Source organism: Panicum virgatum, chromosome 9K (assembly GCF_016808335.1).
Source record: "Panicum virgatum strain AP13 chromosome 9K, P.virgatum_v5, whole genome shotgun sequence".
Taxonomy (NCBI): Eukaryota; Viridiplantae; Streptophyta; class Magnoliopsida; order Poales; family Poaceae; genus Panicum; species Panicum virgatum.
This window is the reverse complement of record NC_053144.1, coordinates 21,680,675-21,699,722: the sequence shown is the minus strand read 5'-3', so window position 1 is coordinate 21,699,722 and position 19,048 is coordinate 21,680,675. Positions and strand designations below refer to the sequence as shown.

The 19,048-nt window shown below is 48.1% G+C and overlaps 1 protein-coding gene across 1 annotated transcript; it reads left to right on the top strand.

Moving 5' to 3' along the window:
* The first annotated feature begins 396 nt into the window (after nucleotides 1-396).
* On the top strand, nucleotides 397-8,297 carry LOC120650750 (putative 4-coumarate--CoA ligase-like 8). Its single transcript, XM_039927997.1, has 2 exons — nucleotides 397-1,118; nucleotides 7,906-8,297. Exons 1-2 carry the CDS (start codon nucleotides 412-414, stop codon nucleotides 8,081-8,083), a joined length of 885 nt encoding a protein of 294 aa, XP_039783931.1. The 5' UTR covers nucleotides 397-411; the 3' UTR covers nucleotides 8,084-8,297.
* The last annotated feature ends 10,751 nt before the right edge of the window (nucleotides 8,298-19,048 follow it).

The window sequence follows — 19,048 nt, the reverse complement described above, 5'->3', positions numbered from 1 at the left end:
ATGTCATGGGTTAAGCTCAAGTGTTTTACCAAGAAGCAAGAAGTTTGCATGGGCTAGCTTCCCGTACGAGCATGGTTCCAAAATACACTTACACGTATATTTTATTTACCAAGTGCTGCTACACGCATGATAAGCTGCCAACCAATAGCTATCCATCACTACTAGAAAACACGAACCATCGGTCCAGACCAAAAGTACCACTTGTTGTTTCACCCGGTACTAATACGAGCATCAGTACCGGGTGCAATGACAACTGGTACTTTTTGATCTGGATCGATAGCTCGAGGTGTCCAGAAGAACCTTTGGCACCGGATCATGGCACAACCCGGTACCAATCATTAAAAATTGGCACCGGTTTATGCCAAAATCCGGAACCAATAAAAGATATGTATTTTAGTTCCGAGTGATAGCATGCACCGGCGCCAAAAGTCGAGTTTCAGCACCGGTGGAAACAACCACCCGGTACCAAAAGACTATGGGCGTCCGTTCCAGATATTTTTAAGTGTTGGGCGCCGCTCTTATCTCGCCACGCTCTCGTTTCTCTGCCTCTCATCTCTCTACCTTATCCTTTGGAGTGTGGGGCGCGCGGGCCGCCGCCGGCCGCCGCTGCGGGGCGCTGCTGCGGGCCGCGCCGGCTGCCGCTGCGGGGCGCGCTGGCTGCCGCCGGCCGCCGCTGTCGGGTGCTGCTGCGGGCCGTGCCGGCCGCTGCTGCGGGGCGCTTGCCGGGGGTCCGAGTCCGGCCAAGCAGGCAGCATGGCGGAGGAGGCGCTGATGGACGAGCTGGGCCTCCACCGCGGCCACGTCGCCCTCCTTCTCGCGCCCAGCTCGCTCCACTTCCCCGTCATCTCCCTCGGCGTGCTTTCCCTCGGCGCCGTGCTCTCCACCGCTAACCCGCTCCTCACGACCGGCGAGCTCGCCGACCAGGCCCGCGACTCGGAGCCTTTTCTCGCGCTCACGACCGCTGAGCTCGCCCCCAAGCTCGGCTCCCTGCTGCCCGCCTCGCGGGTCGTCCTCGTCGACCAGCTCCTCGCCGGCCTCGACGGTCACGACGCGTGGGCGGGCGCGTCCGGCACCGGCCGCGACGACCCGACGCAGGATGCCGCCGCCGCCGCTACCGGGTGTTGGAGTAATGGGCTTGGCCCATTCATTCTAAAACATTAAAAGAATTTAAAGCCCACTATTAATGCTAGGGAATCAATGCTTAATTCCGTACCGGGAATTGAGGAGGATCTCAACCGACTTAAAAGGTGGACTTCGTGTACACCACTTGTGAAGCCGGTAAGAGGAGGACGGTGAACCACACGCGCGCGCGCGCTCGCTCGCCTCGCCGAGCCGGGCCGGGCCGGGCCGGGCCGTGGCCGTGGCCGTGGCCGAGGCCGAGACGAGGCGCGGCGCGGCCGGGCGGCCGGCCGGGCGGTGCGGTGCGCGTGCGCGTGCGCGTGCGCGGCCGGACGTGACGTGCAGGTGCAGTGCGGTGCGGCGCGGCGCGGTGCGTATTTTGCCGTTGACAGCAATTAATCGTGCGATTAAACGTGCAATTAAATCTGTAATTAATGGCCATAACCGCATCACCTAAATGACTCTGATGGTGTCCAGGTTCAACGATCCTGAGCACCTGAGTCACTATATAAGGAGTGCCATTCCCCTCATCCATTCTGCACCAGAGCACTGAGGCAACTCGGCTCCTCTCTTCTCCCTCTCCAGTTGCAACAACTGAGTTCCCCAACGCTAATTTCTGCGCGCACAGAATTAGCGTGAGCAGGCCTCCGAAACCTTGCTCGCCTTGAGATCCTGCACGGGATAGGCGGGCAATCAGGTTTTTGGGTAACGCTTTAGCGTGACTGCTAAAAAATACTAAGGCTTTGCCCGATTGTACGACTACTTCCTGGTGGACGAGCCGAACGACTACGTCGACTACATTCTGGTGGCCGAACGACTACGTCGACTACATCTTGGTGACCGTTCGCGGGACTGCACTGCGAACTTCTTCCTTCACCGATTTAGTTCGACTACTTCGACTGAGGCCAACCGAGTAGATGTCTACTCCAGTTGGTAACAGCGCAGCCAATGCCTCCGGCAACGGCCCCGCTTCAGGGTACTCCCTGAAACTTTGGTTATTTATATTGTTTATGCTTATATGTGTGATAAGTATAAACATGTTCACATGTTTTATTTTACTCCTTAAAGTCATAGAAATATTGTTAGTTTATACATTTAATTTTTGAATTAAAATATACCGAAAATTGCCTAGATATCTAACAATCCAAAAACCTGAATGTGTTAATAGGCTTTCGGTATCTAGCTTTGCTGCATCAATCAAACCATCACCTTTTGATGGTTCAAATTACAAACGTTGGCAAGAGCGGCTTATACTGTGGTTAACACTATCGAGAGTGATCCATGTGAAAGAGGGTAAGCCTGAACAATTCTCTCCAGAGGAAGGGAGTGCGTTCGATGAGGCTGATATCCTCTTTCGAGGCTTGATCATTAGTGTTCTCAGTGATAACCTGGTGGATTCTTATATCCGGCTGCCAACTGGCAAAGCATTGTGGGATGCTCTTGAGGCTCAATATGGAGTATCTGACGCCGGGAGTGAGTTGTATATCATGGAGCAGTTCCTTGAGTACAGGATGGTCGAAGACCGTTCTGTAGTGGAACAGGCTCATGAAATACATACTCTGGCAAAAGATCTCAAAAATTGCAGCAAAGAGTCCCCATGTGTGTTACCCAATAAGTTTGTGGCTGGAGGTATAATCTCTAAGCTGCCACCTTCTTGGAGGGACTTTGCTACTTCTCTAAAACACAAGAGACAGGAGTTCATAATAGATGGACTCATAGGGACTCTTGATGTTGAGGAGAAGGCGAGAGCAAAGGACATACGTGGGAAAGGAGTTGTTGGTGCTTCAAGTGCCAATCTTGTTCAGAAGAATAACTCCCACAAGAACAAGAAAAAGCCACCGCAGAACCAACCAAAGACTAAGAAGACAACCACTTTTAAGAAGAAGAAGAAGACGGGAGCTTGCTATGTGTGCGCTAGTACGGATCACTTTGCTGCAAAGTGTCCGAACCGCAAAGGCAACGACTCCGCCAACATGGTTATTAGCGAGCCTGGAGGAACATCGGGGTACGGTAATTTATTACCTACTGTTCTTTCAGTCTTTGGTTCACCCGAGTGGTGGGTTGACACTGGTGCTAATATTCATGTTTGTGCTGATGCTTCTTTGTTCTCTTCTTACCAGACCGGCGGGTCTTCCTCCTTGCTGATGGGGAACGGATCACATGCGCGTGTTCTTGGTGTTGGTACGGTAAATCTGAAGTTTACTTCGGGGAAGACCGTGCAGCTGAAGAACGTACAGCATGTCCCCACCATCAAGAAGAATTTAGTCAGCGGCTCTCTACTGTGTAGAGATGGTTTCAAATTAGTCTTTGAGTCCAATAAATGTATCTTGTCTAAGTTTGGTACTTTTGTTGGAAAAGGTTATGAAAGCGGAGGCTTGTTCCGTCTTTCTTTGTCAGATGTTTGTAATAAAATTGCATACAATGTTATTAACGTTGATGAAACAAATGTTTGGCATTCGAGGCTTTGTCACGTTAATTTTGGTTGTATGATGCGCTTAGCTAATTTGAGCTTAATTTCAAAGTTCACTTTTGTCAAAAATTCTAAGTGTCATGTATGTGTTGAATCAAAACAAACTCGTAAGCCTCATAAGACCGCGGAGGCAAGGAGCTTGGCACCCTTAGAATTAATTCATTCCGATTTGTGCGAAATGAATGGAGTGTTGACAAAAGGTGGTAAAAAATATTTCATGACTTTGATTGATGATAGTACTAGATTTTGTTACATCTATTTGTTGAAGTCAAAAGATGAAGCTTTATACTACTTTAAAATCTATAAAGCTGAAGTAGAAAACCAACTTGAGAGAAAGATCAAAAGAGTTAGGTCAGATCGTGGTGGCGAGTATTTCTCAAATTTATTTACTTTATTCTGCGAGGAACATGGTATTATTCATGAGAGGACGCCTCCCTATTCACCTCAGTCAAATGGGGTTGCCGAAAGAAAGAACCGCACTCTAACGGATTTGGTTAACGCCATGTTAGATACAGCGGGGCTTTCCAAGAAATGGTGGGGTGAGGCTATATTGACTGCATGTCATGTCCTAAATCGTGTTCCTACAAAGAATAAAGAGATAACTCCATTCGAGGAATGGGAGAAGAAAAGGCCAACACTGTCATACTTACGTACATGGGGTTGTTTGGCAAAAGTGAGTGTGCCAATAACCAAGAAACGTAAGCTTGGACCTAAAACTGTGGATTGTATCTTTCTAGGTTATGCTATTCACAGCGTTGGATATAGATTTTTAATAGTGAAATCTGGAGTACCTGACATGCATGTTGGTACTATAATGGAGTCCAGAGATGCTACATTTTTTGAAAATATTTTTCCCATGAGAGATGAAACAAGTTCATCTAGACAAGAGTTCATCGAGGATGATGGCTCTGCTGAGCCGATAGAACACAATGAACATACACTTGTAGAAAATCCTGAGGAGAATAACAATGATGCTCCGAGAAAGAGCAAGAGACAAAGGACTGTAAAGTCTTTTGGTGATGATTTCATTGTATACCTCATAGATGATACACCCAGAACCATTGAAGAGGCATATTCATCTCCTGATGCTGACTATTGGAAGGAAGCAGTAAGGAGTGAGATGGATTCTATTATGTCTAATGGAACCTGGGAGGTCGTTGAACGTCCTTATGGATGTAAACCGGTTGGATGCAAGTGGGTGTTCAAGAAAAAGCTTAGGCCAGATGGTACTATTGAAAAGTACAAGGCTAGGCTTGTGGCCAAGGGTTATACCCAAAAAGAAGGAGAAGATTTCTTTGACACTTATTCACCAGTTGCCCGATTGACCACAATTCGGGTGTTACTTTCCCTGGCAGCCTCTTATGGTCTTCTCGTTCATCAGATGGACGTTAAGACGGCTTTCCTCAATGGAGAGTTAGAAGAGGAGATCTATATGGATCAGCCGGATGGGTTTGTATCAAAGGGTCAAGAAGGAATGGTTTGTAAGTTGTTAAAATCTTTATATGGTCTCAAGCAAGCGCCTAAGCAGTGGCATGAAAAGTTTGATAGAACTTTGACCTCTGCCGGCTTTGTTGTGAACGAAGCTGACAGATGTGTGTACTATCGCTATGGTGGGGCTGAAGGAGTGATTTTGTGCTTGTATGTGGATGACATACTGATCTTTGGCACTAGCCTTAATGTGATTAAGGAAGTCAAAGAGTTTTTATCTCAAAATTTTGAGATGAACGATCTGGGAGAAGCTGATGTTATCCTTAATATAAAACTGGTAAAAGAGATCAATGGTGGGGTGATTCTTACACAGTCTCACTATGTGGAGAAGGTGTTAAGTCGCTTTGGTTATAGCGACTATAAACCTGTCTCAACACCATATGATGCCAGTTTAATTCTTAGAAAGAACAAAAGGATAATGCGAGATCAGCTGAGATATTCTCAGATCATTGGTTCATTAATGTATTTAGCGAGCGCTACAAGACCTGACATCTCGTTTGCTGTAAGCAAACTGAGCCGGTTTGTTTCAAACCCGGGAGATGATCATTGGAAGGCTCTTGAAAGAGTAATGCGCTATCTGAAGGGGACAATGAACTATGGAATTCACTACACCGGGTACCCAAGGGTACTAGAAGGGTATAGTGATTCAAATTGGATTTCTGATGCTGATAAGATAAAGGCCACAAGTGGATATGTGTTTACACTTGGTGGTGGAGCTGTTTCCTGGAAGTCTTGCAAGCAGACCATCTTAACGAGGTCAACTATGGAAGCAGAACTCACAGCATTAGATACCGCCACTGTTGAGGCTGAGTGGCTTCGTGAGCTCCTTATGGACTTGCCGATAGTTGAAAAACCGTTACCGGCAATCCTAATGAACTGTGACAATCAAACGGTAATTGTCAAGGTGAATAGTTCTAAGGATAACATGAAGTCATCTAGACATGTGAAAAGGCGGTTGAAATCTGTCAAAAAATTGAGAAACTCCGGAGTTATAGCCCTGGACTATGTTCAGACGGCTAAAAATCTGGCAGATCAGTTTACAAAGGGTCTTTCACGAAATGTGATAGACAATGCATCTATGGAATTGGGCTTGAGACCCACGTGAGTCATTCTATAGTGGAAACCTGTCCTATGTGATCGGAGATCCCGTGAATTAGGATGGTGAAACAAACTAAAGTCTGACTGTGAGAAGAGAACCTTTGTGAAAAGGGCTCATTCCGTGTTTAAGGTGCATTTCTCTTCTAATCTGTATGGCAGGTTGGTCTATACCTTAATGTGTGCCAGGTGGTTTCTTTTAAACAAATGAGTTGTTTTCTTGAAACAAAGATGTTGTCCTACAGAACATCTGAAAGGAACACACCTATATGAGTTTGACCACTGGTCATGGTCTATGAGAATTGGGTATTCTCTAGAAACTCATGAAGGGCCTGGAGTATGACTTATAAGCTCCAAACCGCGGGGATGCTTATGCAGCCTAGTACCAGTGTAGGGCTCTGGTCAAACTTGTTTGCACAAAACTGGCAATTCAAGGCATAGTCCATTGCACAGTTGTGAATAAGTGTAGCCTTTGTCCTAGATGGAAGTTCAACTTAACAGTCTCTGTCGAATACTGGTATATCAATGAGAGAATGAGGGTATTTCTAGTGTGGCTTGAATTTCTTGGTGGGGATTGTTGGAGTAATGGGCTTGGCCCATTCATTCTAAAACATTAAAAGAATTTAAAGCCCACTATTAATGCTAGGGAATCAATGCTTAATTCCGTACCGGGAATTGAGGAGGATCTCAACCGACTTAAAAGGTGGACTTCGTGTACACCACTTGTGAAGCCGGTAAGAGGAGGACGGTGAACCACACGCGCGCGCGCGCTCGCTCGCCTCGCCGGGCCGGGCCGTGGCCGTGGCCGAGGCCGAGGCCGAGGCCGAGACGAGGCGCGGCGCGGCGCGGCGCGGCCGGCCGGCCGGGCGGGCGGTGCGCGTGCGCGTGCGCGTGCGCGTGCGCGGCCGGACGTGACGTGACGTGCAGGTGCGGTGCGGTGCGGCGCGGTGCAATGTGATGGCTATTTTGCCGTTGACAGCAATTAATCGTGCGATTAAACGTGCAATTAAATCTGTAATTAATGGCCATAACCGCATCACCTAAATGACTCTGATGGTGTCCAGGTTCAACGATCCTAAGCACCTGAGTCACTATATAAGGAGTGCCATTCCCCTCATCCATTCTGCACCAGAGCACTGAGGCAACTCGGCTCCTCTCTTCTCCCTCTCCAGTTGCAACAACTGAGTTCCCCAACGCTAATTTCTGCGCGCACAGAATTAGCGTGAGCAGGCCTCCGAAACCTTGCTCGCCTTGAGATCCTGCACGGGATAGGCGGGCAATCAGGTTTTTGGGTAACGCTTTAGCGTGACTGCTCAAAAATACTAAGGCTTTGCCCGATTGTACGACTACTTCCTGGTGGACGAGCCGAACGACTACGTCGACTACATTCTGGTGGCCGAACGACTACGTCGACTACATCTTGGTGACCGTTCGCGGGACTGCACTGCGAACTTCTTCCTGCACCGATTTAGTTCGACTACTTCGACTGAGGCCAACCGAGTAGATGTCTACTCCAGTTGGTAACAGCGCAGCCAATGCCTCCGGCAACGGCCCCGCTTCAGGGTACTCCCTGAAACTTTGGTTATTTATATTGTTTATGCTTATATGTGTGATAAGTATAAACATGTTCACATGTTTTATTTTACTCCTTAAAGTCATAGAAATATTGTTAGTTTATACATTTAATTTTTGAATTAAAATATACCGAAAATTGCCTAGATATCTAACACCGGGTGCTCGCCGGGGGTCCGGGTCCGGCCAAGCAGGCAGCATGGCGGAGGAGGCGCTGATGGGCGCTTGCCACGGCCGCGTCCTCCTCGCCACCACGATGGCTGCGGGAGCTGGGACCCCATCACGGACGAGCTGCGGGAGCTTCCCCGCCCTGCCACGCCCTACCAACTTTTCAGCTAGAACGCGGCCGTGCTCTGCGCCGCCCACGGCAAGTGCGACCACCTCGACGGTTGTGGGTGATTTTTTTTATACTTTTCTGATTTCTGAAATAGAGATGCATGTTGTATGGATTGCATCTATCTTGTGAACAATTTTTTGAATAATTTGTGGGATCTATGAGTATTGTGAATATTCTGTGTTCGTCAATTCAATAATTTGTGGGACCTATGAATAATTCAGTATTTTGTGGGAACGGAGAGAGGATGCAGGGAACGGGGGAGGAAGCGGCCCTTGGTACCGGTTGGTATTCCAACCGGTACTAAAAGAGGTCATAGGCACCGGGTGATTTACCCGATGCCAAAGACAGGCTGCATTGTTCTCGGTTTCCGGGTACCGGTTATAGAACCGGTACCTAATGCTCATTTTAACCGGTGCCTATAGCTCTTTTTGTAGTAGTGCATACAGTCCAGTACGGATTAGCCGGAAGCTTCGAGAAGCTCCTCATCACGTGGCACTTTGGTTGGTGACGAATCTAAGTATATCTCGTGCGGCTTACTCGGAAGGATTGCAACAGAATTGTAGCGGCGCACCATGCGCAGCCTCCTGCTCACCATAACCTAATCCCTGCCTATATAAAGTCCCCAGGGGCTCACGCCGGAGGTCGTCTTTTTCTCCACGAGAGCAGCCAGGGGAAGGAGCCGGGGGCCCAGGCGTGCCTCCAGCCGGAGATGCTGACGCCGACGCCGTGCACCTCCTGCTCGCCTTGACGAGTGGAGAAGCCAAGAAGGCGGGCGTGCTCGTCCATCGCCGTCGAAGTCAAACAAGCGGCGGCCGCACTAGAGTTGAGAGATCGCCGGCCGTCGTCGAGCTCGCCGTCCATCATCATATCGCCAGCCGCCATCAAGCTCGCCGTCTCGGACCACCGGCGACTTCCTTGGTGAGATTCTTATTGTTGTTTAAGTGATCTCTGTTTTCACCAGGGCCGGAGCACGGAGCAACCAGCAGAGACGTGAAGCCGCCACTGGCACCCGAGACGAATTTCTCACGGAGGAGCGGGAGTTCGACCATTAGGAGTTAGGACCCCATCGATCTGCTCGTCATCGACGGCTCGGCAGCTGAGTGGAGTTGTCATCCACATCTACCTAGGCTCGTTGAACACGCAGATGAGATTGCTGTGGTCAGATCCATCTACTTCATCGATCAAGAATCCATCTACAAGACGACGCAAGAAGAGTAGAAACAGAGGAGAGATAAAGAGATCACGCCTGCACCTTCATGTGCTGATCATCCTCGTCCAAGTCTGCACCACCGGCGATGACCTCGTCATCGTCTTCCTCGTCATCTGCACCACACCGCCGGCGGCAGCCGTCGTCCTCGTCATCATCGAGGCTCGTTGGCCGAGCCGCGTCTATCAAGGAGCCCATGCCCAAACAGACGGCGTCTCCAACACCATCACCATGGCCAGGCTAACGCATGGAGAAGCCAGGAGATGTCTTCATCCTTGACGTCCATGTACTCGCTCTGGTCGCCGGCAGTCTTCACCTTCGGCACCGTCGAGCCGGCCATCAAGACTCCATCCACAATGGGAAACAAGGCTGTAGCGTGGCGCCTCCTGCTCGTTATCAACGTCCACCGCCTCACCTTGGCCCGGCCGCCGGCGGAACAGCAACACCCCTCGTGGCAACCTCACTTGCGTCTCTGTCTTCCTCGTCGAGCCCACGGGTCTGCACCATGCCGGTGATGACCTCGCCTTCGTCTTCCTCGTCATGCCTGCAGGCCCGCACCACGCCGGCGACGACCCCTCCATCATCTTCATCTTCCTCGTCGTTTGCACCAAGCCGGCGGCGACACTCATCCAGGATCACCGTCCACCATCGGCAAGGAGACGGAGTTGGCAAGCGAAGACGCCGAAGTGCAACTCGGCGACGAGGCCGGCGCTTCATGTTCAAGTCCGGCACCAACCCGACGCTGTTACGGCGAAGACGCCGAAGTGCGGCCCGGCAACGAGGCCGGCACGCCACGTTCAAGCCCGGCACCAATCCGACATCGCCACCGCTGTGAAGATGCCGAAGCGCGGCGCGACGACGGCGGCGCTGCACATCCAAGCCGGCGCCGAGGATAATGGCGCCACCGTGAAGGCGCCAAGATGAGAAGCAATGTCAAGGCGGCAGGTGATGGCGTAAAGACAGGCTGCCGCGAGGAGCCGTCGCCGACGTCGAGGAGCCGCGCCGAGACGGAGACATGTTCGCTGGCCAGGCGCCTGACGAGCATTTGCCTGCATGCAAATTCATGCGTGGCTTACCACAAGCTAGCAGGTGCACGTGTGCTGTATGAGAAGCTAACAAGCTACAGTGGCATGCACGAAGGAGTGCGTGTGCCATAAAAGAAAATATAGAAAACAGGTGCATCTACTTATGGATGCCTTACCACTATGAAGCTCTCTGCGGACGGGATCTTCCTGCGGGACTTCATCACCTATGGATGCATAAGCTGCCGGTGGCCCTTCTCGGCCGGGGCTTCTCTCCATCAAGCCCACGGGCAAAGGCCAGCATCCGTCATAGGCCTCCGTGCCAGGCCAGCGGTGCCCTCCACTGCAAGTCCACTTCGGCTCTGCACGAGCACGCAGACACGAGATGGCCTACAAGTTAAACATGGGGGCTGGCCCAGGCACCGCGGAGTCGAGGCATCACCGGTAATCATCGAACTCGCCGGCGGTCAACGACCACCTCAGATCGGCCACCGGCGGAGCGGCGGCACTCATCGTCGAGACGTCAACGACCACCTCAGCTCGGCCACCGGTGGAGCGGCGGCACTCCTCTTCGTCGAGACGTCGACGACTACTTCGGCTCGGCTACCGGCGAAGCAGCGGCACCCCTCGTCGTCAACATCCACCTCGGCTTAGTCGCCGAGCGGAGCTGTGACACATGTCCTGCTCGTTGTCCACGCCACGTCCATCATCATCTCATCGCACGAGCTGGCTATTGATTTGACAGTAGGCCGCTGGTGTCCTCCGATCCACGTTCATCCTCGACAAGCCCGTCTTTCACTGTTGCTGCCAAGGGCCGCCAGAGCTAGATCGGAGCTGAGGAACCCATCGAGGGGCTGCAGAGATCGACACTGCCCAGAGACGCGAAGCTGCCGAGCGCAGACGCAGTGCCGTGCCATCATGCCAATCCCTCGCTCACTCCCCCGCGCTGGCAGCTAGAGGCACATGAGCATGCGGGAACTTCGCTTATGCACTGGCCGCGTGGGAGATGCAGCCGGCCAATGGGCAGCAAGCAAGGGAACGTGCCTTGCATGCACATGCATGTAAACATCCTGGGCTCATGGCAAGCAAGAACCAGTAGGAGTACTTGAAGATATTCACAAGTGGAGCATTATCCAGGTGCCCGGTTAATTTGTACCCTCTCGTTTCAATTCTGATTAGGGGAACCGTGCATCTGGAGGATCGTCTCTACCACGACCAAGCTGCGACATCGACTCGGTCCAGCTCATGCTGCCATGCATCGACTATCCACCTCTACTACCACGACTACTCCGTCGTTCGAGACCGACAAGGCCGAACGACACAGGCGGATGCCGTTGATGTTCTAGCTGTGCTACACCGGCTTATGGACACCGACGAGGCCATGGACGATGCCGATGCCCACACCTACACCACCACCATCATCATGCATGGAGAACGTGAAGTGAAGACTAAAGACGACGACCACGACAGCTTAATAGGAGGTGCTCCAGCAAGCTAAACTTACGGAGATAATTAACTAGGTACTTTTCGAGGCCCGGGAACCAGAAGACCACATCGCCCAAGTCAGATCTGCCCAATGACAGGCTATGGAGCGCGCATATATATATGGGAACCTGTATTTGTATTTTCAAAATATGAATAAAGCTTGTGTCCCCTGTCTTTTGTTTATTTTGTGTATTTTTATATACACTGTCACGCCCGCATCTTTATTTTTCACGCAGAGAAAATCTTGTGTGTGATTTTTTTCTCTCAAAACAATTTAAATTATATTAATGTGATCTAATTTATACAGGTCATGCACTAGCTACATCATTAGCTGGACTATTTCTCGCATCCACCGAGCCTGGCCCCGAAGAAACGGCCATCATTCTCATTTTCTGGAGCTAGACTGGGTGACAACCCTTAGTATTATTTAAAATATATTAATAGCATTTAATTTACACAAATTATGCACTAGCAATGTCATTAGCTGGACAACTTTGCGTGAAGAAACGCCCACCATTAGATTGTTCATACTGTGCGAATTCTTCTTGGTTGCTAGTGAGAAAAAATAATTATTTTTTGCGAATGAGTGGTACACTTTTATGTGTGATCAGAGAGCGGATCTAACGTGCGGGCAGGGCTGGAGCCCCCTACCCCCATGAAACCAAATTGTGCACTAGCAACATCATTAGGTAGACAATTGCTTGCACCTAGTGAGCATGGCCCTAGAGAAACACCCACCAATCTCGTTTTCCGGGACAAAACCGGGTGACACACCTTAGTATTATTTAAATATATTAATGGCATTTAATTTGCACAAATTATGCACTAGCAATGTCATGAGCAGGAAAACAGCTCGCATCTGGCGAGCCTGGCGTTAAGAAACGCCCACCATCAATTGTTCAGATTGTGCGAATTCTTCTTAATTTCTAGTGTGAAAAAATAATTATTTCTTGCGAACGAGTGGTACACTTTTGCGTGTGATTAGGGGGTGCATCTACCATGGGGGCAACGAGGCCCCCCTGCCCCCACACCACTCCACACACACCACTCCATGCAACCCATGGAGCCCCAAATAAGTTTCCACTATGACTGAAGATGAGGAAGAATTAAAGGAGAAGAAGAAGAAAAAGAGCCAAGGTAGGAAGAAGATGAGAAAAATGAGCCTCTAGATTCACGTCCTAAATCTGCCACTACCCACCATTGCCGTTTTCAGAGGTCATCCCGGGAGACACGTTTTGCACCCAACGAACCAAATCCAGATAGATGGTGTCTGTAGCCAAATAGATCCACTACTACAGAACAGGTCTTTGATCCCACTTATTTATTCCGGCCGTTGTTGGACCCGGGACCAATAAGCGCTTTAGTCCCGGGTCCAATGACTAGCCAGGCAGCTGGGGATGCAGAGTCTTTTTGTCCCGGTTGAAGTCACCAACCAAGACCAAAGGTCACTTATTTGTCCCGGTTGATGGTTCCAACCGGGACAAAATGTGTCTTGACTCAATGGTCGCGGTTGAAAGCATCACCTGGGAGTAAAAATGAGCATATTAGTCCCGGAAGAAGCCAAGAACCGGGACTAAAGACCGACACATAAATTTTTTCGTTTCCCGTGCACTCCTCCCATCCCTTCTATACTTATCTCTCTCTTCTCCATCGTCTCTCCCGTCCTCTCATTTCTCCCTATCCTCTCATTTCTCACCTGGTGCCTTTGTGCTGTGATGGCAAGGAGCAGCGGCGACGCGCGGTCACGGCGAGCCACGTCTCGAGCATGCGGCGGCGGCACGGGACCGCGGCGAGCAGCGCCCCGCGGCGGCGACGCGGACCCGTGGCGAGCAGCGGCCGCGGCCCGGGACGCAGCGGCATGGGGCCCGAGGAGCAGCGCCCGGCGGCGGTGGCGCAGAACCGCGACAAGCAGCGCCCGGCGGCGGCGACGCAGGCCCGTGGCAAGCAGCGGTCGCGGCCCGGGACGCAGCGGCATGGGGTCCGACGAGCAGCGCCCGGCGGCGGCGGCACGGGGCCTCGGGGAGCAGCGCCTGGTAGTAGCTGGGGCAAGCGGCAGCTGGGGCACGCGGAGGCGGCGCCGAGCTGCGGCGAGCGTGGAGATGATGAAGTTTGAGATTGATTCCATCGTAGTAGCCCTCATTATTTTTTTTCTTTTCCCTTCAATGATTGTGGGATTGAAATTATGTGAATGATTTGGGATAGATTATATGAATGATTTGTTTGTGGATTTCGATTGTGATTGGTTTCGTGAATGATTTTGTGATTGAGAATAAAGGATTTAGAAAACGGGAGCCGGCGTGTGGGCGAGCGGCAGGTGAGGTCGGGATGCGTTTTTTTAATTCTAAAAAAATAAGGACTGGGATAACACGCGACCCGTCGCGCGTACGGTGAAACGCGCGACTCCATCAAGCTATGTGATTTAGACAATGACGTCCAGTCTCTCCTCAAAATCTGTAAATGCTACTTTTGGACAGCTTTACATGGACTACATGAAGCTCCAACAACTTTTTTAGCATTAAAATTTGTTCACAAAAAATATTTTATCTCCCTCGTACAGGCTCCGTTTTGAATACCGATTGCACCGTTGTGTTCTACGTGATGAGACGAACAAAACTAGATCTCACTTACATATATTTTGAAGATGTTTTGGGTTAGTGGCAACTTATGTGTAATTTTAAGTTTCATATTATCGAATGAGTTGCTACAATATGCATATATATATTGTCGAAGGAGTTGCTACAATCTACATATATAAGTTGCTAGTGTGCGTATAATATCAGCTTACATAAAAATTATACAAATGAGTTGTCACAAACACAAAAATATCAATAAAAGTTGTCACCCATGTAAACCAAAAGTTGCCACAAAAACAAAATTCATTATACACATGAGTTGTCGCACGTTGTTACAGTTATAAGATAAAATTTGTCAAAACAAATATTTATAAATTGTCATAAGAACAATATTGCCACAAAGCAGAATGTGCAATAAACACCAGTTGTCACAAAAAGAATATGTCACATGCATAAGTTTTTAAAAATACAAACATATAAGTAGTAGAAAAAGAGTAAGTTTTGGTACACATAGGTTTATATACACATTGTCATAAAAATAAAAGTTGTTACAAATGTAAAATAAAAGCAGCCAAAAGTTGTCACACATAAAAGGTGTGTGGTAAGTATATTTGCATTTTATATTTGTAACAACTTATATATGTGACAACTTATACCTTATTTGTATGGAAACTTATGTATATTAACCCTTCCGTTTGTGGTAACTTATTCAATAATATCTAATTTAAATTTACATATAAATTGCTACTAGTGAAAAAACATCGTAAAACATATACAAGTAGGGGGTCTAGTTTGGTTCACCTCATCGTGTAGAATACAATGGTGCAATCGGTTCTTGAAACAGAGGTAATATAGAGCAGATAAAATATTTTTTAGAAGTTTTATAAAAAGAATAATATCTATTAGTATGGATGGGAGACGGTACATAAAAGCACATACATACAGGAGGGTAAAAAGCGTGAGCTGATTCGGTATCTCATGCGTGGATTGTTGGGCTGCAAGTGCTGGACAAGCCGGGGAGCGCTTTTTTCTTTTTTATATTTAAAAAACTCAAAATTTCAAAAATATATGTCCGTTTTGAAAATTTTCAAAAATATACCCCAGTCGCCCTATAGGGGGCGACAGGCCCTAAATGTAATTTTTTTCTTCAAATTTGCAATGAGGTCCCTGGCCGGGGGCGCGCGCGTGCAAGGGGGGCCTGTCGCCCCCCCCCCCCCCCCTCGGGCGACCGGGTATATAAGCATTCTACCCCCATTCCCTTCTCATTTGAGCCCAAAAACTCCACCAAAATCCAGAAAAAAGAGAGGGTGAGGAGAAGGGAAGCGGCGAAGCCTGCTGCATTCCGCACTTGTGATCTGCAGGTTAGTACATTTAGATTATGTATTTTTGCATTGGTATTGTAGAGTAATTTAATTTAATTAGTGCTATAGTAGAACCATTTAAGTATGAGTTTAATGATACTTTAGTTACGTAGTAGTAAATTAGTTTAGAAAATTAGTCCTACGCATTTATTATTACAATTGCAGTACTATTAGAGACGTGTTTATAAATTAATTACGATTTAGAATAGAATTTCGCATATGCAGTATAGAATTTGAGTGTCATCACGTAGTTATGAATACTTATATGTTGTAGTTGAATTCCATACTTAGTTTTTACGGATTATTGAATAAGGTAGTGAAGTAAAGAGTATAACTCGATAAGTATTCTGTGATATACAGATATGTCGAGCAAGATGCAGTTTCAAGTATTTTATGGTGACTACAATGTTTTGTATGGGCCAAATGGACTCCATTTAATGGAGTAGACCTTTCTGCCTTTAAGTGCACATCTAGCGTCATAGATAAACCTCTGGAAAGGAGTTTTGGTTCCATATGTAAGTGGCTGCAGCGTGGGTTCCGTGTTGATCCGTTGACACATGTGATTATCGTCCAGTCTCTTGTTAATTGGGAGGTAGAAAGTGATTTATGAGAATTGATGATGATACACAGCTCTGATGACTGGCAGAAGTACATACAAGCAGCTCTAGAGCGTGGGTGGCCTCTGGCCATTCTTGTTCAAATTCGGGAGAAGACACAAAATAAAATCCAACATGGTGCAGATCAAGCAATTCCGAGTATTCGAAGAGAGACCAACTATGTTGAGCAAGATGAGTCAGAAGAGATAGAGAACCAAAACATCAGACCACAGGGCCTTACTGATGAGGGAGAGAGGATACATAGCATTGTGGACGAGATGGAGGCAGAAGACCAAACCGCAATAGAGATGGAAGAATATGATGGCTCATCTGATGACGAGCAGTACTCATTGCCAAAAGAATGGAAGGAGCATGGTTTTGGCAGTCATGTCGCAGAAGACGTACGAAATCAGGAGTGGGAGTACAGAGGGAATGAGGTAGTGCAAGGTGCAACATATCCAAACATTGAAGCCGTAAAAGATGCTGTGAGACTATGGGCAATATCATTGAAACGAGAATTTAGAGTCGTAAAGTCTGGCAGTAAAGAATATGAGGTGAAGTGTGTGAATGATGGATGTCCATGGCGAGTACATGCATTCAAGGGAAAATGGAAGTCGAACTGGAAATGTTCCATTGTGACAGAGCACACTTGTTTGCTGTCAGAAGTTCTTCCCTCGCATCGCAATATATCATGCGACTTTGTTGCAAAGCAAATATATGGGTTGATTGCGGACAACCTAAATTATGAGCCAAAAATGATTGTTCGACACATTGAGCAGACTTACGAGTACACCATTAGTTATTTGAAAGCATGGCGGGCTAAACAAAGGGTGTTCGAGATGCGGTTCGGCACATACGAGGCATCATATGATAACCTACCTCGTATGTTATCCCAGGTTGCTGCTAGAAATCCTGGAAGCTTTTATGACACATATCTTGTACCAGTCGTGACTAGGGGCAAAGTATTCTGTAACGAGCCTTCTTTTGCCTAGGTGCCTGTGTTAGAGCATTTCAGTGTTGTCTTCCGGTGATCTGCATTGATGGCACATTTCTGACTGGAAGGTATAAAGTCAGATACTCACCGCAATCCGCTCGTATTTGCATTTGTTGAGAATGAGAACTTAGACAGTTGGTATTGGTTCCTTGAACGAGTGAAGGTTCATGTTGTTGCTGCACGTCCAGATGTGTGCCTTAATAGTGATAGGCATGCAGGTCTGCTGCAATCAATACTGAAATTGCAACGTGGAACTGCGACAACGCCTCCATTGTGGCCCGATGTCGAAAACAGGTGGTGCATTAGGCATATGGGTGCAAACTTCTATGACCACTTCAAGAACAAGGATCTTAAGAACATGTTTAAGAGGTTGTGCACCCAAAATCAATAGAGAAAATTCAATGCATTATGGTAGATGCTTGATCAGTTGACTGCAAAGCTAGTGAAGGTAAGGGCATCAGGAATAAGCACGAGTCATGCTGCAGAGGCTAGGGATTCAATTGAGAAGCCATTTTCACACTGGATTCTAGGTGCACCTAAGGAGAAATGGTCATTCCTTTATGATACCAACGGAATACGGTATGGTATTCAGACAACGAACCATGCAGAGTGTTTCAATATGGTTATGCGTTCTTGTCGTGCCTTTCCTCTTGTGGAAATTGTTGAGTTCATCATGTATGGGTGCATGAAGTATTTCAGAGAGCGTTACATGGCTGCAAGCATAAACATCAGCAACCACCAAATTTAGTTTTGCACAAGAGTGACACAATATATGCAAGAGACGATTGAAAAGGCCAAACTGCACCGCATCATATCGTCAGGTACAATGAAGCATAGATTTGAGGTTCTATGCAAGGATAGAACTGGTCGTGGTATCCGTAGAGATAGGGTGGTACAGGAGAGTTTGATTACAGTAGATGGCAAAGCCTTCTGCTCCTGCATGGAGCCTAAGTTATTGCATTTGCCATGCTCGCATCTCATTGCGGCATGTGCAGAGTCTGGATTACAGCCAGGAGTATTTGTTGCACCTTACTTCGGTAAGGAAGCAGTTGTATCCACTTGGGGACATGAGGTATACGGGATTGGAATGGTGGGGCCTTTCATTCATGATAATGAGAATAAGATGTTTATTTCTGATCCAGCCACTAAGAAAGGTAAAGGCCGCCGTCAGACACGTCGTATTCAGAATGGTATGGACGAGTCCGAAGCAAGCAAGGCACAAAAGCGTTGCAGCCAATGTGGAGCATTGGGTCACAACTACAAGAAGTGTCCTCAGAATGCACTTCACGATGCTGCTGACGTCGGTCCTTCCGAAAATCCCAGAGATGGAGCACCTCCTACGTTCAGACGACCATCGGCGAGAATTGCTCGTGGAAGGCATTCGGTGTCATGATCCACAATTGTATCGAACATATCTGTAATATGTAGTAATCGTGCGTTCAGTTTGTATGGAACATATCTATAATGTATAAATATCGTGCGTGGAGTTTGTATCGAACCTATCAGTAATATGTAGTAATCGTGCGTGGAGTTTGTATCGAACCTATCTGTAATGTATAAATATTACGCGTCCAGTTTGTATGAAACATATATGTACCTATGTGTTCTCATATATTTTTGAATGCAGGTATGGAGATGGACTCCTTGCTAGACCCAGTTATCGACTCGAGCCACAGGTCTTACTTTGCAGCAGTTGAGCACCGAGCCCTAGAGGTGCTACGTCCTCGTC